At 36.7% G+C, this 26,924-nt stretch overlaps 2 protein-coding genes and 1 pseudogene across 10 annotated transcripts in view; 2 read left to right on the forward strand and 1 right to left on the reverse strand.

Moving 5' to 3' along the window:
- Nucleotides 1-4,494, forward strand: part of KDM1B (lysine demethylase 1B) — a 55,599-nt gene extending 51,105 nt beyond the window's left edge. For all 8 annotated transcript variants that reach the window (XM_067752083.1, XM_067752081.1, XM_067752089.1 and 5 more), the window contains one exon: nt 2,537-4,494. In XM_067752083.1, coding sequence (XP_067608184.1) covers nt 2,537-2,620 — 84 coding nt within the window. In that variant the 3' untranslated portion in view covers nt 2,621-4,494. The remainder of the gene's footprint in view (nt 1-2,536) is intronic.
- Nucleotides 4,495-4,857: 363 nt separating this feature from the next.
- Nucleotides 4,858-26,924, reverse strand: part of DEK (DEK proto-oncogene) — a 30,728-nt gene continuing 8,661 nt past the window's right edge. For both annotated transcript variants that reach the window (XM_067752090.1, XM_067752091.1), the window contains 5 exons: nt 24,154-24,342; nt 11,641-11,776; nt 11,188-11,336; nt 7,106-7,174; nt 4,858-6,423 (listed from right to left, as the gene is read on the reverse strand). In XM_067752090.1, coding sequence (XP_067608191.1) covers nt 6,412-6,423; nt 7,106-7,174; nt 11,188-11,336; nt 11,641-11,776; nt 24,154-24,342 — 555 coding nt within the window. In that variant the 3' untranslated portion in view covers nt 4,858-6,411. The remainder of the gene's footprint in view (nt 6,424-7,105; nt 7,175-11,187; nt 11,337-11,640; nt 11,777-24,153; nt 24,343-26,924) is intronic.
- On the forward strand, nt 13,879-14,701 carry LOC137231610 (large ribosomal subunit protein uL30 pseudogene; annotated as a pseudogene).

Consider the following 26,924-nt stretch of genomic DNA (forward strand, 5'->3'; position numbering starts at 1 on the left):
TTTGGGTGTATACCCAGAAGTGGAATTGCTGCATCATATATTAGTTCTGTTTTTTAGTTTTTTGAGGAACCACCACTCTTTTCCACAGCAGCTGCACCACTTTACCTTCCCACCAACAGCACACAAGGGTTCCAGTTTCTCCACATCCTCGGCAACACTTACTATTTTCTATTTTTTTATGATGGCTGTCCTAATGGGTGTGAGGTCAGCCTTTCTTCTTTCTTGATTTACTTCTGTTGAGAAATGTTTTGCGGTTCTAATTCCTAATCCTTTCTGTGCCATTTTTTTGCATTCCTTATAATCTTGGAGCTCATGTCCTTCATCCTCTAGATTTTTTTTACTCTGCTCATTTCATTCCTACAATTTTTCTCTTATTTCTAGATCTTCTATTTCATATATTGGAACTGTTGAATTGATTCTAATCTTCTTTGCTGTTACTCTTTGCTGTTTTTTTGTATTCTAACCCTTGAGTCGATTTTTTAAACTTTGGCTCCTTTACTTTATGAGCACTTTCTTGTTCTAAGATTATTCCTTTTTGGTAGCATTTTCTTCTTGCTTCGTAACTTGTTCCTTACATGGCTCCTGAGTTCCTATTTTGTTTACTTTAGCCTTTGCCTCCCATATGTCCGAATGTCCAGTCCTTGACTGTTCAGATTTGAGTGAGGCACTTTTTAAAAAGCCAACTGAAGGTTCCAGCAAGCTTGTCAGCTGGAGGTTGGGGGCCCAAACATCAGGATCTATCTATAGCTCTTTTCTCTTAGTTTCTCGTTTGCATGATAGAGGCTCACCTCCTGGCATTCTGGGAACTCGAAGCCTCACTCTTAGTTATATTTAATTGCATTTTGTTTGGCACCTCACCCCTGCCCTGTACCTCAGAACTCCTGGGGGTTGCAGTAGGGGGAGTGGGGAACCTGATGAGGGACCAAATTGCTCTTCAAATTCTTTTTATTTTTTATTCGTTTTGGCCATGTTGCATCTTCATTGTTGCGCATGGGCTTTCTCTAGTTGCATCTAGCGGGGGGCTACTCTTCATTGCAGTGCGTGGGCTTCTCATTGCCGTGGCTTCTCTTGTTGTGGAGTACAGGCTTGAGAGCACAGGCTCAGTAGTTGTGGCTCAGTAGTTGTGTTTCTTAGTTGCTCAGCAGCACGTGGGATCTTCCCGGACCAGGGATGCACCTGTGTTGCCACCAGGGAAGTCCCGCTCTTCATAGTCTTTTAAACCAGTCCTCAGTTTTTCACCCTTGCCAAGCCTCTGCCTCCATGATGGCACCAATGGCTGAGATTTATGAAGGATTTTTCAGGGTGAATTGGTTTCCCTTTGCTATCTCCCACCCCCACACACACACATCCACCCAGTTTAGCAGAATAAATGAATTCTCAGCACTCTTTGATCTGCCTTCATACTTTGTATATTATAGTTTGGGATTATACAGGTCTTCCTGGTTCATCTAAAATAGTGTTTTTAATTTTTTCGCTTCAGGGTTTTTGAATTTTTACAGAAGAATGTAATTTTAAAAACAGCTGTCTTTGATTCCTCCTTGGCCTGTGAAGAGCCAACTTTGTAGGAACAGAGCATAATGGTTACATTCCAGGCAACGGCTGTGAACTGCTTCCAAGAGATGGCCCTATTAGACTAATGTGCCGAAGGGTCATGAACAGGGTTTGGAAGTTTTTGACTTTCCTTTGCTGCTTTGATACAGTTGTTACCTCATCTTCTTATAAAAGCCATTTCTTTGAAGTTTCTGTCACTGTGACTCTCCCCCCCTCCCCCCGTAGCTGTATTCCTACTGACCTCCTGGTCATTCCCCCATTTACCTAAGTCTTTGGCACCTGGATGTTTTCCATTCATCAGTTTAGGTGACATGGAACCTAAATTAGTTCACGTGGAACTTCATCTGTTTCTTATCCTCCCTTTTCTGTGACCTACTCGACTCCCATTTCAGCTACTCTTCCCCATGACCACATCCCAGACCTTGTCTTTAATATCTAACGGTCATGAATTCAAGTTTCCTGTCCTCCTGGTTTGCTTATTCTGTTCCCACTGTAACCTCCTTGAAAGTGAGGTTCTCCTGTTGACAGTCCTCACCTTTTGTCTTTTCCCTTCCTGTTGAACTGATCTAACCTTGGAGTAACCCAACTCTTTCTGTTATACCCATCTAGCAAAACTCCAGCCGTGGATGAACTGTGATTCACTTTTTGTGCTTGTTTTACTTATCACTGATTTTAACAACTAAGATTGTCTGATGGGAGGGGACTGTGTCTTATTATCCTTAACTGCAGCACCTGGCACACATAGACAATATCTTAATGAATGTCACACAGTATTTCACGGGAGCACTGACTATATCGTAGAATAAATTTGGTGAAACACGGTGCTATGGATGGGTGAGTAGAGTGTTCATGTGAGCACACAGGAGCGACAACAGTCTTTATTTTAGGAGGATCAGAGAAAGTGTAAGTTTGTATTTACCTTTTGATTTTCATCTAAATTCTTTATACATGATCTCAAATTATACAATTATTTTTTTTTTTACAGGCAACAAACAGGCATTTTCCACAAACTGTTACAGGGGCATATTTGAGTGGTGTTCGAGAAGCAAGTAAGATTGCGGCATTTTAAACAGAATTTATCTGGACCCAGCTTTCTTCTCCCAAATGGGAGAGTCTGAAAAACATGTTAAACCTCACTTTGATAAAGTCAAACAAAAAATCCTCTCTGGGTAGCAAAACTGAAATGTTCTAAGGTGGCATGGTAATGTAAACCCATTTTACCACTCTGAAAGCACTAGCCCCAAGAATCCTTCTGTAAGCACTTATATTTAATGGCATTTTCCATAGGTCTGACTAGCACTAAATCTTCCGGATCTCAGAATAAGGCAGAATATAACCTTAAATTAAGACCTTAGATATGATCCTTCCATGGTTGGAGATTCCCTTTAAATCTGACATTTTTTTGGCTGACCAATTTTCACACATTGAGAAACCAAGTCAATCAAGCAGGATTAAAAAAAAAAAAGCCATGTACTTTTCCTCTATGACAATTTATCAGTATCTTTGCCAATGAGCCTTAAGAGTTTTATGTAGCTCCAATATTGAGCTTTTACTTAAAATTTAGATAGAAATCTTTCCGTTTTGAATACAGCACAAACTCTTCAGTCAAAGGTAAATGAAACTTCTATTTTATATTGTACATATTTCTTCCCATTGGGTGTTCAAAAGAAATTTAAATTCAGGTATCTTTTATAAAAAAATTTTAGATTTGTGCACTCATTGGCAAAACAGCAAAATTTTCAGTTCCTTCAACAGTACATGTTATTGTATCACTGAGAACTGGGAAGAGCTAGTGTGGTCTTCATACTTTAGACATAGAATATGGCTATTTTTCTTAGTCATGTTTGGGTGGATGGCACACTTTAAATAGCTTCAATTTTGGCAACCACTCGCAGAAGGATCTTGTCAGAATAATTAAGCCTCTCCCCACTGCCTCTTTTTAAAATAACTGATTACATCTCTAGGAATATTTTTTATAGAATTACGTTTTCAGTATTCCATAGGCAGGTCCACTGGAAAACTGCAGAAAAATGTGTAATATCCTGGTAAATATTACACATTTTATAAGCCATATCTTAAAAGCCTGAGTACATGGTAAATATTTACTTTTTCCTTCTTTCACTCATGACAAGAAAAAATAAACATTGATTTCAGGGTCTTCAGGATGCCCATCTTGCCAGGAAACTTCAGTTTACAGGTTAGAAATATGGGTAATTTATGTGCTTTTGTTTTAAAAAGTCTTTGAATAATTCTTTCAATATATTGGTCAGCTTAAAAAAGGACTCAAAATGACTTTAAAACCACTTTTCAAAATATTAGGTATTTCTAAAATTTAAAGTCAGCTTATAAGTAGAAATCGTATTTTATAGAAAGAACATACGGTGAACTTTAGACAGAGCTGAGACACACCTCCCTCCCCAGCAAAGTATTCTACAACTGAAAGAAAGCAAATAGCAGTATATTGGTTTCAAGGTTAACACAGGAAAATGTTGATATTTAGGTTATCTGATGAGACTCATTGGTACTGATTGGGAAGTATTCTGTTTTCAAGTGTTTTATGTATTAAAATGTTAAAAGAATAGCATGTGTCGAGTGATAAATGCAAAATATTTTAAGGTGAAATGGTTCACAGTACATTACTACTTTAGTTTCTGGGCACTTAAACTTGTACAGTGCTATAAGCAAACAAGGGGAAAACCTACCTAAATAAAGTATGGTAAATTTTTTTAAAAACCCCTCATTTCCTGTCTCAAGTGACATCAACTAACATTTTGTTCTTTAAAGAACCACGGTACCTTTTTTTTCTTGAGTTATTTGAGTATGTTTTTCACTGCTGTCTGAAGATTTTGTAATTGAGTAGCAGTGAATATGCACAATGTTTGAACTGCAGACTGTGAACCGCTGATTGTGTAAAACTGCTTAATAAAACTTGTTTTTCAAATACACTGTGCACTGTAGTGGTGAATGCACACTCTTAAGCAGATACATCTTCACCACAAACTTTCACATACACCAAATCAATCCCCTCAACCTCTAAACCGTCTTTAGACTTTTTAGGTCATAGGCATTACTGCATATCCCTTTCAAGTAAATGGTCACGCATAATTGTTAACTTTGATCAACTTAGTTTCATGAGAGCACTTCAAGTTTTCCCTAGGGATTTCTTTGTAATGTATTTAATTCAAAGTAAAATCAGTCAGTTACCACTGACGAGCACTCCAAATTATATAGGCTATGGGGCTAAATCCATTTAAAAATCTCTATTCTGAAATACATGTTAAAACATCAAATGCAAAGAGACAGAGGTGGTGATTTATTATTTTTATTGACAAGGTTTATAGGAACAAATTAAATATTTAAAACCAAATGCCAATTATTAAGTCTCATTTAGTTGTTTATTCCATTAATTTGTATTAAGTATACCTTTCTCTAATGTCTTAATAACTTTATCAAGAAACAAGTCAAACCTGTGAAAACACCTGTTAACAGTCAACATATCAATTTTATATATTTCTGTTCTATGATGCAAAGATATTTTAAACACTCAATGGTTTATCAAAGGCCTAATTCTTGTATAAGCAGCATGTTTTATTTTAAAATTAAGAGATAATTTAATAAACCGATTAAGACAGTTAAGTTAAAAGACAAAATTAGTCTCATTCAGGAGTGGTCCATACGTTGATCACCTAGAATCCTAATTGGCCAAAATTTAAAGCCTAACACCCCTGATTCCACAAATACATTAAGTTTCTTTAATGTTAAAAATAAGTCTGTTATCACTTGAGAAATACTCTGTCAGATACCCACTACTGTCTACACATTATCTTAATCTGGAATTACAACTGGTACTTTCACCATAATTATAAACGTGGCCAGGTTTCCTGTAAATATCAGCATTTTATATGGGCAAAAGCAGTTAATAAAAATCAGTTCATTTATTATAAGCAAAATGTGCTTCTACTTAATCCAACTCTCCCAAATTTTTGAAGTTTTGATGTGTTGATTTTGGTCTATCCTCACTATAAAATGTATCTACAGACACTGTTGCAGGGTTAACACTAAAACTATAAATTGATGACACTTCCAAGGCAAAGCAGAGAACTATATGTTCCTTCAGTATTTTCTTCACTGAATTCTGACTTTCACTGCTCCGTCATACCATCTGGCTGAACACTGACGTTTCATAGTTTATAATAACTGTAAAGATACGTACTTATATGAGTTTAAAAATTGATCTGCACAAAAGAAATAAAAAAACTTTATATACAACAAATTCGTTTTTAAAAATACAAAAATAACATCTGTCACTCTTGTCATGCTGACAATTTGACATATATACACATGCAGGAGAAAAGTTCTGATTCAGTCATCTGGACGGCTGAAGCTTGTGTATTTTTAATATGATGAACACACACTGAGCTTTCACACTGACAGATGTGTATTCAAAATATTTCATATGCTAAATACTGCAATAGTCTCTGCATGTATAAATGCCAGTTATGATCGTTTCTGTTCTACGATTAAAAGTATGTCTTAAGCTAATATTGCGCGCACACTAAAAACTACAACAGTTCAAGAATCTATAGTCTTATATAAAGAAATCCAAAATGTACAAAATACAACTATAAAAGCAAGGGACAATTACTGCCATGCAAAAATTTAAACTAAAAACTGCATAGAAATGCAATTTAAAATGGCAAACGCAAATTCACCTAACACTCAAGATAAAAAGGTCAGAAGGAAGTTCTACCAACACAATGCTTGCAAAGATTTAGAAAAGGAAATACATTCTCTTTGCTGGTATAATGGTATAAATCAGATCTTTAAATCCATGGGTACAGGTCATCTGTTTCTGTCCTCTTAAGAAATTAGCTGTAATGAAAGAGAAACGTTATTTCCTCATACCCAACATACAACAGTTGGAACACATAAAACCTCATTTTATTTTTTTTTTGTGGTACGCGGGCCTCTCACCGCTGTGGCCTCTCCCGCTGCGGAGCACAGGCCCCGGACGTGCAGGCCCAGCAGCCATGGCTCATGGGTCCAGCCGCTCCGCGGCACATGGGATCCTCCCGGACCGGGGCTGGGGCACGAACCCGTATCCCCTGCATCGGCAGGTGAACTCTCAACCACTGAGCCACCAGGAAAGCCCTCATTTTATTTTTTAACTTCTATTTTACTACTGTGACCTTGGGAAATCAGCTGGGATCAATATAAGACTACAGCTACTGTTGATCTTCTCCTGCCTTTAACTGGTGGACAGAAAGGAACATGTGCTCAAGTGGTTGTATGAACTCTGAGATGCCCAGCTACCCATGTACACTGAACCCACATCTTCATCTGAGGCCAGGTTTTGTCACTAATGTTCAAACTTTATTTTTAAGCTCTAAAATGGGAATAAAAATAACTATCTTTCCCATTTTGAGGAAATCTGAGCATCACGTGATATTTAGTGACATAAATATTTTGAAACATACGCAGTATTTGATACATGTAATTTCTTTTGTCTTATAAGTCCAAAATGATCCAAGTTCGAAAAGTTGGATATAGTTACCTCTTTAACAGTTGTTTTTATGAACTCTTTTCTTTCAGTTAAGTCATAAGCAGGATAATTTTCGTATACCTATAGTGAAAAGGAAAAACAATGTTAAAAGTAGATTTAAAAATCCAATAATATTCTCTATCTTTGAATAATGAAGAAATGTGTGCCATGGACAAGAGCTGCATGTACGTTTGAATAGTACGTTCTAACCACCAGTGGTTCACCATGTAGCATTCTACAACAAATGAGTAGTTTCAATAATACTGTATATACAGCAGTAAACTAGCATGAAAACATTCTCAGTGTTTTATAAAAGTGGGAGTTTCAGTTGAACTAACAATAAACATGGATGAGGAAAACTTCTAGATAGACCTTAGGTTAAATGGATTAAATTCTTTATATTGGTAGGTTATCTATCAGATATTTTAGGTATCCTCTTATTTTTTGTTACATCATCTTAACACTACTTATGATTGCTGAACTTCAACTCTAATGAATTTCAGCCCCCAGAGCATTGCTCAATCCCCTCCCCAAAGCTGCATCACTGAGATCCAGTTGCATCACTGAGTCCTCCACTCCTAAATTTTTACTCTCTAAATTTTCCAACTTGATACCTCCTGCTTGGCTTCACAATGACTTCTGGTCCTGAACTGCCATATACACCAAGCTGGCTTCACTCCTATTGTCTAATTCAAGGTCAGCAAGTGTTTTCTGTAGAGGGCTAGACAGTAAATGATTTCAGCTATCCAGTGACAGTTTCCGTCACAACTACTCAATTATGTCATTGTAGCATAAAAGCTACCATAGACAACACTTAAAGGGATGGGTGTATGTCTGTTACAAAGGCCCACAGGCTGTAGTTTGCCAACCTCTGCAAATATAGTCAATCATTTACATTACTCTAATTGTTTGCCCTTTGTTCTTTCTCTGTAAAACTCCAACCCTTAATTGGTCTAACTACCAACTTTTATATGGTTAAATTCTGAAAATGTAACAAATGCGAAAATGTAACAAATTTGAAAAGAATGGTTCCATTTTATCAACTATACTTGAATAAAGTTAAAAAAAAAATGGTCCCACTTGGTACTCAATGTCAAAGCCTCCCTAGAAATCCCAAGGATTTCTAATCAGGTCCCCCTTTACATTCTCATCAGTGGCAATTTCATCCCCTTATTCAAGTGTCCCACACTCCTGCTCTCAGCCAAGAAGCCATTACTATGAATTCCTTCAACTTCCTGACGTGCCTGTTCTCCTCCAGTTCATTTGTGTCTGGATTCATCAACAGTCCTGTTTCCTCTACCTCTGCAGGGACCCAACACTCAATGCTCCTGTACCTTCATCTTCTTTCCCAGAATTGTCCCTTAGCCTAACGCATGCTTCCACTCCCCTCTGACCTTAAAAAGTATTTTATCAACTTGTATCTTCCCCCAATTTAACTACTAAATCAGAAGCTTTCACTTTCCTCACTATTAATTCCCAGTCCCAGGGACAACCCTGGCATTTACCACCCTTCAAAACTGCTATTATGTGAACAACTGTCTCTTAATTGCTGAGTCCAAAAAAAACCCTTACGTTCTTCTCACCTGACCTCTCCATGTTATTAACAATCCCCTTAAAATTACACAAATGTATTCACAAAACTCATTCAAATGAACAGAACTAGTCTCCCTTCAATCTTCCTTCCAGTCTGCCCTTGTTCCTCTCCCCTAAAGGAAACCAGTTATCAATTTGCTGTGTATTCTTCCAGACCTTTAAAAATGAGTTTATATACAAACATATAAATATATCAATGGCAATATAGTTTTTCTGTATTTACACAAATAGGGAAATACCTCTGTTTTAAAAATCTGACAATACCTGGAAGGTTTTCCATGTTCTTTTGAACTGCTACACAGTTCATATTCCAAAAATATGGATGTACAGTTTAAACATTTTCCTACTGATGGCCATTTAGGTTGTTTCTGACTTTTCAGTATTACAGACACGCTTAACATTACTGAAATCATTTTGTGCAGGTGTGACTATGTCTTTAGGATACAGACCTAGAAACGGAATTGCTGGGTTAAAGGGTATTTGCCATTTAAATTTTAATATACTACCTAATTATTCGCCAAAGTTATTACAACTTAAAGGATGAGAGTACGTTTCCCTATTCCATTGCCAACCTTGAAAACTGTTAATCTTTATAAAGATTTTGTTAAAGCTAATAAGCAAAAGTATTTCCTTTTGATTTCTATCTTCCTCATTAGTAGGGAAGGTTAATGTTTTCACGTTTACAGGTCATTTATGTTTCTTTTCTGTGACCTGACTTTCCACAGCCATTGTCCAATGTCCCATGTAAGTTAATTACCTTTTCTTAGGCAGGGAACTACCCCTCCCTGCCCCTTCTTGAAACTCTCCTCGCTTGGCTTTTACAGCACTGTTCTCTCTGGCCTTCCTTCTACTATTGACTCTACAATTTCTTACATTTTGTAGGAATTACTTCCCAACTCTGATGATAATGGTCTCCAGGTCTGTCCTTTGCCTTTCTCATCCTTTACCTTCTTCTCTAGGCCACCTTATCTTCTGGTTTTAACTCCCAGCAATATCCTAGTCTAGGTTTCTCTCCTACCTTGGAGAATTACAATGTTCACCATTTCTCCCACTTGGATGTTTCAAATACTCCATCTTCAAATGTCTAGAACAAAACTCATCTTTTCCTCAAGAGGTAGCCTTTTGTTCTACTCCCTATTATGATTAATGCACCCAAGCCCTTACACCCACACGGAGCAACCTGTGATCAGGCTCTCGATTTCAGACTTGGATTACAGCAGCCCTGTAATTCTGATTATGATGTAAAGGTTTCTCTTGACTCTTGTCTCATTCTTCACCAGTCCGTTCTTCTTGATGTATCTAGGATGACCCTTAAAAAATAAATTTTTTTTTTTTTTTTTTTTTTAAGAGTCATCCTAGACTGCTCCTGCCAAATACCTTTCAATAACCTACCCTGCCTCCCAATTCCTCATTAGCTTCAAGGAGAAAAATCAAACTCTGTAACAACACATATAAAATCTGCAGAATTCTTTAGTATTCTCTCCTAACTTCTGTGAAGAATTCCTTCCAACTCTAGTCTTCAGCCAAATTAAACTAATGATTATTCCTTGCAAATTAAACTAATGATTATTCCTCGCAGTCATTACGTGTCATGTTTTATGTGAATGTGTTGATGTTCCTCAATTGTATGAAAGCTGAAGCTCTAAGACCTCTTCCAAGATGCCTTTTCAGACTCCCCCAACCCCCATTCCCAAGCAGGTACCCTCTGTTCTGTGGTGGTGTGGCACCCTCTGTACTCTTCTAACACAGCTCTCACACACTGTACTAAGTGACTAAAACAGCTACCTCTTTCTACCCACTAGATTACACAAGACCCCGAAGCCAAATAATGGCTTCTCCTGCTCCCCCTCTAACATCTATCCCAGTGCCTGATATGTAGCAGAGGCTCAGCGAATGCTGAATAAGAAAAACAGTATGTCTTAAAAAGGTAAAGAATATTCCACCTTTGGTACATTTCAAATTTTAATTTCATTTTACCATAAGAAACTAGATTTTAAAACCTTCCAATTTTGGTCTACAGTATGGAATCGCTACAGAATCATATTCAAGACTAGATCATTTCATTTCCTGAGAAGCATCAGAAGAACTTAAGAGAAGTTTGAGCTAAGAACCTAATCTATAACATCTCATTTATCATAGTAATATTGAAAATAAGGTGGTCCACAAGATCCTGCTTATTTAAACTAACATAATCTAGGGGTGCATCAATAAAAATAGTTGCTAGATCAGGAAAAGAACATCTACGGAGTTTGAAATGTATTACCTTAACTTTACTCACTGTATACATTCAAATGTTATTTACGAAATGACTCCAATAGGGCAGGTTTTGACTATTTTACTGAAAGTGGTATCCCAGCACCTGTAAGAATACCTGGCATGTGGTAGTTCAATAAATATTTGTTCAATGAATGAATGCACATAAGAATCTAGCTTCCAAGTGCGGGATGGGTGAAAGAATTTTTCAAACAGAAGCAAAATGATCTCAGCATTTGTCCAATTACCTCTTTGCAAATCTGTTTCATTGTGACTTCCTCCAAGTTAGCACTGGCCAATAATTTCTTTACTGTTTCCTTTAACTCTTCATCTGTAGGAGGCTTCTTCAATTTTTTAATTAAAGGTTCATCATCTGAACTATCCTCAGATTCACTTTCTAAAAGTAAGACATTTTATGACATGTAAATAAATTTTTCTTATAAAGCAAAGTAAATTAATATTCAAGACACATTAGGAAGAATTCTGTAAGTATTCATCAGATCCTTGAAAAGGTATTAGATTAAAAAATTAAAAACTAAAACACTGGTATACTATTTTCCCCCCTCAAATGTTCCTCAGAGTTTACCTATTTTCCACACATGCTTAAAAACTGTATTATAAAAAAACAAAACAAAAAAACCTGTATTATAGCATATAATGTATATCTTTAGGCTGCTGAAAATGTGTCATTTCTAACATACCTTTTTTGGAACTATTTTGATTCTTCTTGGTGGTACTGCTATCTGCCTTCTTAACATTAGCACTTTTTACAGACTTTTTACTTTTAGAAGTGGCTTTCTGTTTGGGTTTTTCTCTTTTGGATGTCTTTTTTGGTGGCTGTTGGAAAGAAAAACAAAGTACATACACTGATGAGAGATTACCTGCGATCCCTCTACTCCTCCACACCCCTCAACAATATTAGAGAAAATTAATGTGTTCAATATCACCAATGAAAAATTATTACTAATTATTAATTTTTGAGATGACTAATACACTCAATGAACTTAATTTTATCCCAATACGAGACTAGTCAGGTGAGGTCAAGAATCAAACATTAAAATTACTAGGTGCTCACATTTATTACACACTATAGATAGAAAACTGTCTACCCCTCCCTTAACTAAGGTCTACCCCATCAGACCTTAATCTTGAAAAAAACTCTAAAATATAGGTACTATTAATATTCTGTTATTTATTGTCAGTCTCTCCCAACTAAAAGGTAAGTTCCATGAGGACATGGATTTTTTTGACCTTTTTGTTTTCACTGACATATCCCTAACTCCTATAACAGTGCATGGTGCAAAGGAGCTGCTCAAAAACTATTTATAAATGTATGAGGAAACGAAGGCTCAGAGAGGTTTTGTCCAGTCACATAATAAAATAAAGAAGTGAGATTCAAATAGATCTGACTCCAGAACTTGTTTTTTTAAACACTAACTCACAGATAATAAAATAAAAGCAAAGTATACACATACGGTTAGATTAAAATGACAAAATTATCGTTCACTGTAACTTTGTCTTAAGCAGAGTCTATGAAATTAGGAAACGTTAATTCATTAATGTTCCTGAAGGTAAAAGTACCTGTATATAAGGCAAGTACCTCAAGATAACTTAAAATCTCATCTTTACACACCAAAAACACCGCAAATCACTTTTGACAGAATGTTTCCCCAAATGTTTTATACTCTGAATTTCAGATTATCATCAAAATTCAACCTTTTTTTTTTTTAAGGACAGAGACATTATGTTGAACGTAAAGAAAAATTAAAGTACATAGACCAACCTGTTCTAAACTTAGGTGGGCTCAAGCTATTTCTAAGTGAAGTTCATTGGATTTTAGTGCTTGTCTTTCCTTTTGCTACACTGCCATCCACTGTACATATTTACTTAAGTGTAGTATCACCCTACACTACCTCAATAACACACTGTTGGCCGGAAACTAGCTAACCTATCTAGTTTAACTGCGACTAAAAAAATGGATTTAAGCAGCGTCAAAGGGCCAACATGCTTCTAAAAATAAAGTCTATAAGCTTCACCTATGGATTTTTGCTATTTAGAGGCCATTTATACTTTTTTCCTAATTCTCAGGTGTTCCAGACACGGGGGTTGCCGGAAAGGCATCAATGGTTCATCAATTTTCTATGACTAACCTGAACTAAGTTTTAAGTTTACTAAGCATCCACTTAATTCCTAAGAACCACACGAGGCTCTGAAAGGAAATACTAAAACTTCATAAGTTCTGTTGATGCACTTAATACACAGAATAATGACTATTATATATCACTCATCAGTCAAAGGTTAATAAAATCTGGACCTGCGGGTCATTCAAATATTTTATAATAAACAAGTTATTACAGAAAGCATGGGGGGGGATGAGGAAGGGAGAGCAACAATGTTATAAGCATTACCACTTGATCCCCATTCAAATCAGAGAGTTAGAATCAGATGATTAAAATACTTTCAGAGCCTTTAAAGGTCAGGGTATAAGGTAAAATTTTAGAAAGAACACACACTATGGTGCCATTTTTAAACCTGCATTTGGGAGTAGTAATAATTGGATAAAGCATAAAACTGTGCAGTGATAAATAAAGCATAATCAAGCCATCTCCATAAAATGTTACTATTGGGGCTTCCCTGGTGGCGCAGTGGTTGAGAGTCTGCCTGCCAATGCAGGGGACACGGGTTCGAGCCCTGGTCTGGGAAGGTCCCACATGCCGCGGAGCAACTGGGCCCGTGAGCCATGGCCGCTGAGCCTGCGCATCTGGAGCCTGTGCTCCACAACAAGAGAGGCCGCGACAGTGAGAGGCCCGTGCACCGCGATGAAGAGTGGTCCCCGCTCGCCGCAACTAGAGAAAGCCCTCGCACAGAAACAAAGACCCAACACAGCCAAATAAATAAATAAATAAAATAAATTTTTAAAAAATGTTACAATTGGCCTCTTTCCCGGCTGGAACCATGGAAGGTGCTGAGGAGAAGAAAAAGAAGGTTCCTGCTGTGCCAGAAACCCTTAAGAAAAAGCGAAAGAATTTCGCAGAGCTTAGGATCAAGCGCCTGAGAAAGAAATTTGCCCAGAAGATGCTTCGAAAGGCAAGGAGGAAGCTCATCTATGAAAAAGCTAAGCACTATCACAAGGAGTACCGGCAGATGTACAGAACTGAGATTCGAATGGCTAGGATGGCAAGAAAAGCTGGCAACTTCTACGTACCCGCGGAACCCAAATTGGCATTTGTCATCAGGATCAGAGGTATCAATGGTGTGAGCCCAAAGGTTCGAAAGGTGTTGCAGCTTCTTCGCCTCCGTCAGATTTTCAATGGCACCTTTGTGAAGCTCAACAAGGCTTCAATTAACATGCTGAGAATTGTGGAACCATACATTGCATGGGGGTACCCAAACCTGAAGTCAGTAAATGAATTGATCTACAAGCGTGGTTATGGCAAAATCAACAAGAAGCGAATTGCCCTGACGGATAACGTGTTGATTGCTCGATCTCTTGGCAAATACGGTATTATCTGCATGGAGGATCTGATTCATGAGATCTATACTCTTGGAAAACGTTTCAAAGAAGCAAACAACTTCCTGTGGCCCTTCAAATTGTCTTCTCCACGAGGTGGAATGAAGAAAAAGACTACCCATTTTGTAGAAGGTGGAGATGCTGGCAACAGGGAAGACCAGATCAACAGACTTATAAGAAGGATGAACTAAGGTATCTACCATGATTATTTTTGTAATCCGGTCAGTTAATAAACAGTGACTGCTCTCAAATTGAAAAAAAAAAAAAAAGTTACAATTGGACAAACAAAAAAAAATTAAAGCTAAGCTTCTTTCTATATTTAAATCTTCTAAAAGGGAGAGTGTTCTACAGTTTTTTAAAAGGACAACTAGCCTATTATCATCTATTAACAAAAAGGTTGCAAACATACTGTCAGAAGTACTATAGAAGATACAAACTAATAGATAAGAGTGTAGGCTCTGGAGGCAAGCTGCCTAGTTTCAAATTCTAGACCTAGTACATCTCTGGGCCCTAGTTCCCTTGTTTATAAAATGAGGGAAATCATAGTACTCAGTCTTAGGGGGAGTAAGTACATTAATACACAAAAGTACTTTTAATGGTGCTGGGCACAGAGGAAACAATAAATATTAGCTATTACTACTATTGTGAGTGCTTCCTTTTGTAAAGGAATTCTTTCATCATACAAATGTAATTTCCTCCAATAACCTGAAGTTTTCTTTAAAAGGCAAACACATAGAATAGATACATAGAATAGCAGTAAGATTGCCTCAGTGACACCTGTGTTAACTAACCATGATACATCATGCTTATTTCATTACATTCTGGTAGAACTGGACCCACAAATAACCGAATCTCTGTAATAACAAATTATGTTATTTACACTGGAATTCGCTTATCTTTAGTAACCAGTTACAAATTTCTCTGTGACAAACTTAAGGTAGGAATTCAGTAAAGTATCTTTTTCATACTGGTAAGTGTTGGCATGGGGAAACAGTGAAAACTGGGTAGTAAAATAAACTGTAGAAACTCATACTTATGGGTTTCATCTTGAGCAGGGAGACAATCAGATAAATAACTCACATCATGTGCTTTAGCCCTGCAGCTGCTAAGAATCATTTGAGCTGCCCTGAAGATGAGATATTATGTATAGGAAAAAAAGGTAACTTTGGGAAACAGGGCATCTCAAAAGACAGACCTTGATATTGGAACCCAACGTACAATTTTTGGCAGTTAAGGCAAACATGGCAATCTGGTATTTCCGAGGTAATGAAAAGGGGCCCTGGGAGAACTGAGAAGTAAAGTTAAAAAACATGCCTACTTAAATTTTACATGACCTTTCAAGTCTTCATTACTTTCATTCCCCCTCCTGTACTTAGGAAAACCTCACTCATGAGTCTCAACCCAACTTAGCAATCACCTCCTCCAAATCTTTTATAATACCACCAACTTGATTAATCTGTAATCCCACAGTACTTGACGTACAATTCATTTGCCCCTTCTTTCTGGAAGGCACTGTGAAGCAGTGAATTAGAACACAAGTTTTTAGAGCCAAACTTCCTTGGTTCAAATCCTGACTCCACCAGTGACTAATTTTGCATTCTCAGGCAAGTCACTTACCCTTCTGTATCTGATTCCGCATCTGTAAAACTGGAGGTAATAATACCAGACTTTGCTAAATTTAACACTCCCCCCTCCCACACCTTATCTCAGATCCTGGGGTACATTTTGCAATCTACATTAAAATGATGCCTTACAGGCATTGCAGATTTGACAAACTATGGCCATGTTTGTAAAATTTTGTGAGGATCAAATGAGTGAATACATAAAAGGCACCAAAGAAATATTTAACGTATTTATGTTTTTTAAACTGTAGGTGGTTGCATGTCTCTTCTCCCACTACACTACAAGTTTCTTAAGGGCGTTATCTGACAATCTCCACAAGAAGAGACACCTATCTAATTTAGCTCTATCTGTCCCTAACAACCACAAGAGTGTTCGCCATAAAGTAGCCATGTAAATATTTCTTGTCATGTTCACCTCTGTATATCGTTTGCAGGATCTGGTTTACCTGTACTCTGAACCCAGGACATGGTTAAAAATGTAATTAAAAGGAAAAAGAAAAAAGGCATTTGTATAGCACTATTTTCACATACACGATCTATGACCTAAAAAACAAAACAAAGCACACACACAAAAAATCCAAAGACAGTTGATCTCATTATAAATAAGGAAAATTTATCTGTGTAGTTAAGTGAGCCAATGTCTTACAGCTAGTAAGAAGCAAGACCTTGATTAAATTCAGTGTGCCTCCTGCTGCATTAGTTGCTTATAGAAATGACTAATGTACCTATGTATTTCTTTAAGCCAGAGGTGAAACTACTGAACTAAACCAATGCAGTAAGTCAATGATATCATAATCTATTTATCATACTGTTAAATTTAACTTTTTCTGTTACATACAAATGTTACTGATAATAACAATGAATAAAAAATGTTGGCAGAAAATATAGAAGGGCAACAAAGGACAACCAAACTCAGTATCAGGGCTGTCTCTGGCCCTCACCTCCTAACTTTGTATGGGCTCAAGATCATTTCTTTAAAAAAAATTTTTTTTTTTTTGAAGCCAAGATGGGCCTTTGGTGTAATCCAATTTTGCATAGTTTTCTCCAAATCTTTCTTTTGTTATGCCAACCTCTCCTGTTTATCCTTTAAGGCTCAGATCAAATTGCTACTTCCTATGACGTTTCCCTGTCTGGATCTTTGCTCCCTACCTGCCTCTAGAAAGAGTTAAATACTCCATCTTGAGCAAACCACTTTCTTAGCTCTTAAGTTATACCTTACTGTACTTTCTCCCTCCTAATCTTTGACCGCTCCCCTCCTACCAACTAGATTGAACAGCTTAACACAGAGACTCTTATTTGTCTCTTGATCTCCACTGCAGAGCTTAGAACTGGCACACAGCAGTTGCTATGTAACTATTTGGAAAACTGGGATGGGAAAAGATCCTTGAAGACTAGATAACTTTAACGATCTATTCCAACCCTGAGGTTCTATTTCATTAGAATCACTCTGCTTGCTAAGACAAACATTTTTTCTATCAATAGCAGTTAGCCAAACTTCTTGATTTTTAGTATCAGTCTTCTGGCACAACTTACCTAAATAGGTTGTACATTTAAGAGAGAGAGAAAAAAAATCAAGTGTGCGGCCTGGGGACCCATGTATTTTTTAAAAGCACCACAGTAAAATGAGAGAGAAATATATGGTCTAGATCTGTCACCAAGCCTTTTCTATGAAGTGCCAGACAGTAAATATTTTAGCTTTTGCTGGTTCATATGGTCATTGTTGTACATTCACCTTTTTTTTTTTACAAATATTTAAAAAATGGAAAAACCATTCTTAGCTTCTCGGCTGTACCAAAAAAACGGATCTGGCATACAGGCCATAGTCTGCCAACTCCTAGTCTAGATCATGAACTACTGGAGACATATAGGGGAAAGGCAGAGCCAGATAAAGAGATCAATAGGATCCTTTATGTCAATAGCTTTTAGTTTTAAATTTTTTCCAGCAGAAGTGGATATATGCCCATATTAACTTTCCTAAAGCTACTGCTTAAAATCAGATTTGGACATAGAGCTGAAGACAAAAAGTATGACCTAAAGCTCTGGAAAGTTGGTTATTATATCCTCAAAGTACAAAAATGAGGATATATCACCTTCTCTCATGGAGTCAAGACTAAATAAGAAGCAAGATGTGAAAGTACATGGCACACAGCAGATCTCAATAGTATCCTCCTGTTACATACCAATAAATGCTTATGGAATGAGTGGTACTTCTCCCCAGATAGACTGTCAGTTCCTGGAAGACAGAGGCCATGTCTCTTTTCCCCACTTAGCAAAATGCTCAGGTAGAATAAGACAACCATTCTGAAGGAAGGAGAATGATCAATCTACCCCCAAAGGTTGTATTACACAGCCATGCCCAACCACGTGGGTTCTCTATAGTCTGGCTTCAAGGTACGTTGCTCTAGCTTCATCTCTAACTGCTTTACTTCTGGACAAACTACCTAACCACAAACAAGCGTGTCTGTCACAGTACTTTCCTACTCCCCATCTTTGTTCACGTGTCCAACTTTCCTTTCTATCCCCAAGGTCAATTTCAATTGGTATTTCTTCTATCTCTCCCCAGAGCTTTCACTCATCAACAGAGAGGTTCTCTTTCTTTTGAAATCCTATATTAAGCGTCAATCAAATGGTATTTGGGTAGGAAAATATTTTCTGTAACCCCAACAGCACTTAGCACACTCTCAATTTATTTAACTGAACAATCGAAAAGTGATTACATTAAAAACCAAGTACTGGCCCCCTATTTTAAGTCTTTTTAAAAATATTCTGAATATTTCAGTAATTAAACACAATACGTGGCATTATAAAGCAAAAACCTTGGAAGTACTTATGATACTTAACACCTTTGTTATTTAATCAAATAGGAGGCAAGACTGTGAGTCTTTTAGCAAAATGTATGGGAAAAAATTAGGTGAAAAAGAAAAAGCTAGTTTCCAAATTCTCATAGGATTTATTTCTAAGATTCTGGCTTGCCATTTTTGAATATGCTGTGAGTGGTTCAATCAGGACCATCCAGTACTGTAGGTATTTTTTACATGCTAAAGGGAAACAGATAAAACTGAGAGCTGCCATTAATTTCAGGTAGTACAATGTACTGTCATCTAAACTTTTTACAATGTACTGTAGTAATATAAATTTTTAAAAATTTGAAGGAGATTTTCCATGTGTCTGATAACCGTGAAGGTATAGAATCAGAGGAATGACATGAGCACTTTTTGAAGGAAGGCAAAAAAAAATTCTTGGGAGAAGGCTTACCTATCTTTTATAGGCAGCAGGGCTATTGAAGGAGGGTCTCCAAAAAAGACGCCTGTCACAGAGCCAGAATCCTGTCCTCACAGCAGAAAGGTTGTACTGGGTGAACAGATGAACAAAATAAGTATTAGCTTAAAATACACTATTCTTTTAACAACTTGGCTGAGAAAACTCAAGAGTGCCAAGAGTAAAGAATGTGCAAACCTTGCTATATTCCACAAAAGATTATGAAAGCAAGTTTAACCCTAAACAGATTTTATTATGGTAATTATTCAATTTTGCCTTCCAACAAAAGGTTTCAATAGTTTATATAATTCTGTAATTCCTCTGATCAGATTGAGATAGGGGAATTCTTATTTTTTAGAACATATTTAAGGACTAACAAAGCTTTCACGTTCACCCTCCCACCACTACCAAATAATTTCTCAAATGGCCCAAATGTTTATCAAAACTATAACTGAAAATTTCTCTCACTTGGTAAACATTGTAGGACGGCTCACTCAACATCACACTTTTTATCTGCCTTCCTCTTATAGATGCAGGAAAGCTAACACTTGGGTCTTACTAGCCTCCCCTACAACTAGAGGTGGCTGGGTAAAAAGTTCTGGCCAATGAGATGTACCTGGAGATCTCTGGTAAAAGGTATCCCTGCCAGTGGGGGAAAAAGCCAAAACATCACTAGAAGAAATCCCTTTACTCTTTTTTTATCTGGAACAGGGATACAATGCCTAAAGGTAAAACAATCATCCTGAGATCATGAGGTTTAATGCCACATGTAAAGATGGTGGCTCAGGAAGAGACAGTCCCCAAATTCTTAGTACCTTTCTTGAGCCACTCTACTAGCCCAGAATTGCCTCTCTGCGGACTTCTTGTCCTGAAAGAAAAAGGGAACTCCTGTTTTGGACATTATCAGTAGGGCTTTTAAGTATTCAGAGCTGAAGATATTCCTGATGTATCTGGGAACATTCAGATAAATTCAATACTCACAAAGTAAATATCTATAGTTTGTTTTACACTTTCCTAGAGATAAAGAGTATTTATAAAAACACTAGGAAACAAAAACTGAAGAAGCATTAAGCTAGCTTTTAAGGGTCTAAAATATAATTAGAATTGTTTTCTCTAATGTGGAGAGCACTGCTTCTCCGTTCTTTTTTCTGTACTCTCAATAATTTCTCTGTACCTAAGGTAATACCTGTTGTGAATGGCATGCCTAAGTATGGTTTAATCTCACTGGTTCATTTCAGGAATCCTCCCCTAAAGATCTACTCCAATGTGTAAATCAGTTGATTTTCATAATAAGTTTACAGAAAATAATTAAACCTCTATTCTCTCATTCTAAAGAAATCTCATCTATCAGTTTCTTCCTGGTTCCAAATTGCTCTCCTTCTACTGCCCTAAGTAAGCAAATGTCCAAGAGCCAAGGTGATAAAGAAGTTTAGACCAGCTCTTTTATAAAGGAATTATTACCCAGGTCACACTCAGAAAGAGCACCTCCTTATGTGAATTAATTCTAAAGAAAAAGAGAATTAAAAATCACTGGGAACCGCTCGCTGCATATCATAGAAACAGAGGTATAGGTACAGAGAACCTCAAACAAAATGTCTTAGCAATCGCTGGCTAACATGCTAAATGTGACATATTTCATATAAAAGACTTAAAAAGAAAAACAAAAACCCTGTCAATTCTGTTTCAACTGCAGTTTTCAGTGATTACAAACATACATTTTAAAATAATATTTACTTGTAAATTAAGTATCCTACTCTTTCACACAGCTAAATATGGAAAGTAGCAGGTGAATAATATTCAGCCTCATATAACTGGCTAATGAACAACTATAACTTGAACTGGATTTCTGCTTAAAACTTCTGACTTCAGCAATATGATACAGATTATTTGGTCCAAAGCTCTCAATTTACAGAGGAAACAAGAAACAAGTACAGTTATTTACTCCAAGAATCTAAAATAACAAGCAGCTGATCTTAACAGGGAGAACTCTTATCTATGAAGGAAAAATTCATTTCAGGAAATAAAAATAAATAATATTAACCCAGTAATTTTCCATGAAAAAAAATCTGCAAAAAACATTACATCTATAGGGCTTCCCTGGTGGCGCAGTGGTTGAGAGTCCACCTGCCGATGCAGGGGACGCGGGTTCGTGCCCCGGTCCGGGAAGATCCCACATGCCGCAGAGCAGCTGGGCCCATGAGCCATGGCTGCTGTGCCTGCGCATCCGGAGCCTGTGCTCCGCAACGGGAGAGGCCACAACAGTGAGAGGCCCGCGTACCACAAAAAAAAAAAAAAAAAATTACATCTATAAGCAATCCTCAACTTTTCCAATCAACCTGCAATTCCTCTGTATAGCCTCTTAGAAAAGAGGTCTTTTCATAGTATTGACCAAAAATACCTCAGTTTATGAAGTCCCTAACAAGGATGCCATTTAACAGACTCCTCAAAACAACAGAATAAGGGAAAACAAAGTTACTATAGAAATACTATCCTTCCTGCCAACACTTACCTTTCAAAGGCAATCAGAGCCTTTCACAGCAATGGAATCAGAAATAAAGTTTTTGAGGAGGATGGCCCTAAATTTGAAGGAGTCTTTAAAGCAATGAAGAATACCTATGTTTGCTAGAGGGTGATTTATCAGGAAAAGAAAAGATTTCTCAGTCTAGATTTTACTGACATTATATTTTATGAAGTCTGTCAATACCAGTCCAAGTAGAAAAACCAAAGCAGAAAACAGAGCATTATGATATAGCTTTTAGACTGTGTGGCTTTACATACTTAATGTCTGAACGGCATTTTTGTGTTTTTTTTTTTCTCCATGGATTTTCATCATTTGACCTGGGTTTCTAGCAAATGATCCTCATTTAAGGCAATGAAGAAAGAAAGGCTTTGATCTGTAGTGGAACAGTTCCATTTGTGATCATTATCCAGGAACCAATATGGTTATAAATCAGGAGTCATCTACATTCACAGATGTCAACTAACTCTATTCAGAACAAAGGGACAATAATCTGGAAAGGAAATGAGAAAACGAGTGTAAAATATCCTCACTTTTTAACCTGCACCTTAGTAATGACAAGAAGACTGGATTTATAAATCTTGCATATGGTAAAATGTCATCTTAATACTAATAGTAATAGCAGCAGCTAATACTTATATAGTACTTGTGCCAAGTACTACTCTTAAGTGCTTTAAATAAAGGCACTTAATACAACCCTTGGAGGCTGGTACTATCATTATCCCCATTTTAAAGGTGGGAAACTGAGGTACAGAATTTACAAGTAACTTGCCCAAAGTCAAACAGTGACAATCAGAGTACAGCTGGGATTTGAACCCAGTTTCCAAAGGCCATGCTAATCATCTTGCTTCTACAAAAAAAATTAGATGTTTATATTCTACGACAACTTTTCATGCTTTAAGTCTGCCTTTAAAAAGGTCTTGGGAAGCGTGCGTAGTGAATACACAATAGTAGATAACCCAAAATTTGCTGAATGAGGAAATCTATTACTGCAAAATTGCCACTATTTATATTCACACATAAATAACACGTTTTCCTCCTACATGTCCTTAAAATCTATTCCATAAAAACGCTAGTGCTCAGATTACTCATCTTCCTTCATACCAAAAATATATTAAGATACTAGTTATGAAACACCTGCTGGATCTGTAGTATCCTTTTTAAAATTATGAAGCATTCTATACTTAGCTTTATAGAAGTCTTTATAAAATCTGACCTTAAAACAAGCATGGATTTTAAATACCTAAAGACAAGTACACACAAAATGCACACCTATAAAATCACAGTTCACCACATCTTTATTCTCTCTAATCCAGCAGTTACCAACTGAAGGTGATTTTGCCCTCAGGGGACATTTGGCAATGTCTAGAGACAGTTTTGGTTTTCACAGCTGGAGGCTGGGGGCAGGAATGTGCTACCGGCATCTAGTGGACAAATACTCTGCAATGCACAAGACAGCCCCCTCCAACACCAAAGAATCATCTTGGTCCAAAATGTCAAGCCACATTAATCAAGCCCCTACATAAGACAAGGGGGATTACCCAATTTACACAGCAAGTTCTGATCATTAAAGAGAGCACCAAAACAAGTCAAAACAGAGCCAGCAAAACACTGTTAACAATAACAGGAAATCACCTCCTTGTACCCTCTCCCTCATCTACTTGATTGAAGATATTAAGGAGAGGTAAAGCTAACCCCTTACACGGTTCAGCAGCTCTCCGCTTCCCAAAGTTTTTCTTCGGAAACTAAACATTCTCAACATTTTATAAATACTGCCAAGTAAAAGAAACTGACAGGCATTCCTAAGTGACACAAAATTTGCCCACCAATCAAATAAACTTCAAATGCCACTAGTCTCATTAAATAATCCCAAACTGAGACAAAACGGTGGTCCTTAAACCCCTTGCTTTTTGCATAAAGCAGAATAAAATGGTACAAGTCAATCATAAAGTATTAATATACTATGAAAAATTTCTTTAAAAGTCTCCTTTGTGTTCCTGTCAGGATATGTACTCCTCCCCCTTCATTTACCTACTCTAGTCTTCAAGGTCCAGCTCAAACACAGTGCACAGCAACTTCATTCTTTTCCAACTCTTACACTCTGGCATGGCAATAAAACTAAAAGCTCCTTAAGGGAAAGAAAGGGTTTACACTTAATCCTTTCTGTGTCTTTGGAATTAAAAACAACCAACATGGTACACATATAGTTCCTTCAAATCTATGCTTTCTGTCTTAATCTATTATATAGCAGGAGTATTTAACTCTCTCCATGGAAAGAAATGAGGAAAAACCCCCAACATTTTACCTCCTCTTCACTTTCTTTATCTTCATCATCTGAAGACTCTTCTTTGTTTTTCTTTTCCTCTTCATCACTGCTAGATTCATCTGACAGAATTTCAGGACATTTGGTTCGCTTAGCTTTCCTGGACATTCCAGAACTGTTCCGTTCCTTCTTGTTGCCTTTGCTAGAAGTTTTTTTAGATTTTGGCAATGGCTGCATAAAATAAGGATAACATCAATGAGCTATTATATTTCCAAGTCAATCACGTCTTTTTGATAACTACTTCTGAACTCAATTCTTCTTGTTCCTGTCTCAAGAAATTTTATTTCCAAGCTTAGCAGCTTTACAGAGAATTCATCTTTAATTTCACGTGTCAAATCAACCTTTTTGTCTGCACTACCAACACCCTTTCATTTTTTTAGAACCTTAGGTTCTAGGCAAGAGACTCTTCACATATTTGAAAGAAGTATGTGTTCTACATTCTGATATGGGACTAGAAGCCCAAGTGCATACTGTGTTAAGTTCAGATATTTGTTTATACTTCATCAAGATGATATTTTCAGTTAGACTTGCTATTTATTTCACTCCTACAAGCATTAAAACTGTCACTGCCTTCTTGCTTTAGGGGACCCACTAATCGACCAGGAGGAATCATCCATAAAGGAAATAAAACCTCACTTTACACATCTTGAATTGATGAAACATATAGTTTATATTCATATTACCTATGGGTTCTACTTTCAATAATGCCAGGATTATATTCTCACTGATGATTTTAAATATGCAATAAGTGTTGAGTATGTTAATTATGAAATGAATTAAGAACCACAGAATAAGTGCCCCTGCCATTACTCTGATATTCAATTAAACCATGTATATTTAAAAAGCAGAGATCACATGAGGAAAATAATTTAATTAACTAAAAAATTTAATTTTTAAATGCTTTCTTAGGGGAGTATTTACTAACTTCTGAAATTGAAAACTATAAAATAACCTTGCATAAAGGATCTGAAAAGACTAAGGAATTAAAATTATTTACTTCTAAAATCATGGGCATCTTTTGTCTTTATTTTTGCCTATGTTATTTTCTACAATAAGGAAAATTCTGTAACGTAACCTTAAGATACGCGATTGTGTAAATGTTACTGGTAACTAAGCATGTCTCATGAAACTAGCAGAACCACAGGTCCCTTCTCTTCCAGGAAATTTCAGTCTTAGGGGTCAATGTTACCTGTACAAAAATTAAGAAAAGGTGGCTGCTTTGTGTAATGTGGCATTTTCAGGCTATCTACAACCCACAGGACAGCCTCTAGCTTGCCCAAACGACCTACCCTTCTCTAAAGACAGACTGGGAAACAGCCAATCTAGGTACCTCCAGAAAATAAGTCAGTGGACCAAAGATATTTCTCAGAGAGGTTCTCCACAAGAAACCTCCTAGAATGTATACAGATAACCTTGTTATGTGAACTACTGCCATTACCACCTATTACCAGGAACCAAATCCATCTGGATAAATTCTTTGATATGCTTGTTTGGAGAAAAGGTAACTCACCGTCCAAACTCTCACTACTCACTAAATGAAATCCAAGACATGAATATATTTGAAAAATGTGATATCCCTATGTCAGCTCAGAAACCAGATGCAGGTTATAAGAATATAATCTGTATGTGAAATCAGTAAGATGAGGACTGGAATGGGTGCTGGATAAATTTATACAAGAAAGTGAAAGAATGTTGCATCATTCAAGAAACCCATCAAGAAAATGCAACTTCTAAAAATAAACGAAGAGACTTTCATTTTTAAAAAGTAATAATATATAAATGCCTTAGAGCTTTCCTATACTGGTTCTAAAAATAGCTGAATCTATTAATCAGAATCCAATGTCAAGAGCATCATCCCTTTTTGGAAACAAAATCTGATTAACAGTCAAACTAGAAGTACAAAAAGATAGTAAAACAATGTTAAATCAATAATTTTAAGACTATCCTAGAGCAGAAAAAATTAGTATTAATGACTTTATAGTGTTTTCCTCAAATGATGGAAGCATATGGTAGCACAGAAAATAGCTTGAGATTGATACCATCAGACTAAGGAGTAATCATCACAGAATCAGATATGAAAAATGGATGTAAGAGTAAGATTCCATAAAAAAGGATAAAACAGTGGTGCTCAAAGTCTGGTTCATGGAACCTGCGGTTTCCTGAGACCTTTCCAGAAGTCCAAAAGGTCAGAACTATTTTCATAATAATACCAAGGCATTATTTATTCACTCTTTTCACTGCGTTGACATTTGTAGTAATTGTGCAAAAAGCAAAGGTGGGTAAACCTACTGGTACCTTATCGAGATGGAGGCAGCGAACTGTGTTTGTAGTCATTATATTCCTCACAACCACACACCAGTTCTTGATGAAACAGTAAATACTGTGTTAACTCTCAACCTTTGAGTACATGTCTTTATAACATCTGTATAACAAAATCGGAGGTACACACAGAGTACTTTGGCTACATAAGGAAGTTCACTGATCTCCTCAAAGAAAAGCACTTGCACAACTGAGCAGTGAACTAAGCTACCTTTTTTCATGGAATATCATTTTTAAAAGAATAATTAAAAAACTATGCCTATTCAGACTTAGGTATTTGACAGACATAGTCTCAGAAATAAATGTGAGCCTGTCACCTCAAAAGAAACCTGACAGTATGTATTGCCAATGATAAATTTCAAAATTTCAAGTGAAAATTAAAATTTTGGAAAGTTCACATCCACTATCATGGAACTGACAGCCTCCCAATACCT

Source organism: Pseudorca crassidens, chromosome 10 (assembly GCF_039906515.1).
Source record: "Pseudorca crassidens isolate mPseCra1 chromosome 10, mPseCra1.hap1, whole genome shotgun sequence".
Classification (NCBI taxonomy): Eukaryota; Metazoa; Chordata; class Mammalia; order Artiodactyla; family Delphinidae; genus Pseudorca; species Pseudorca crassidens.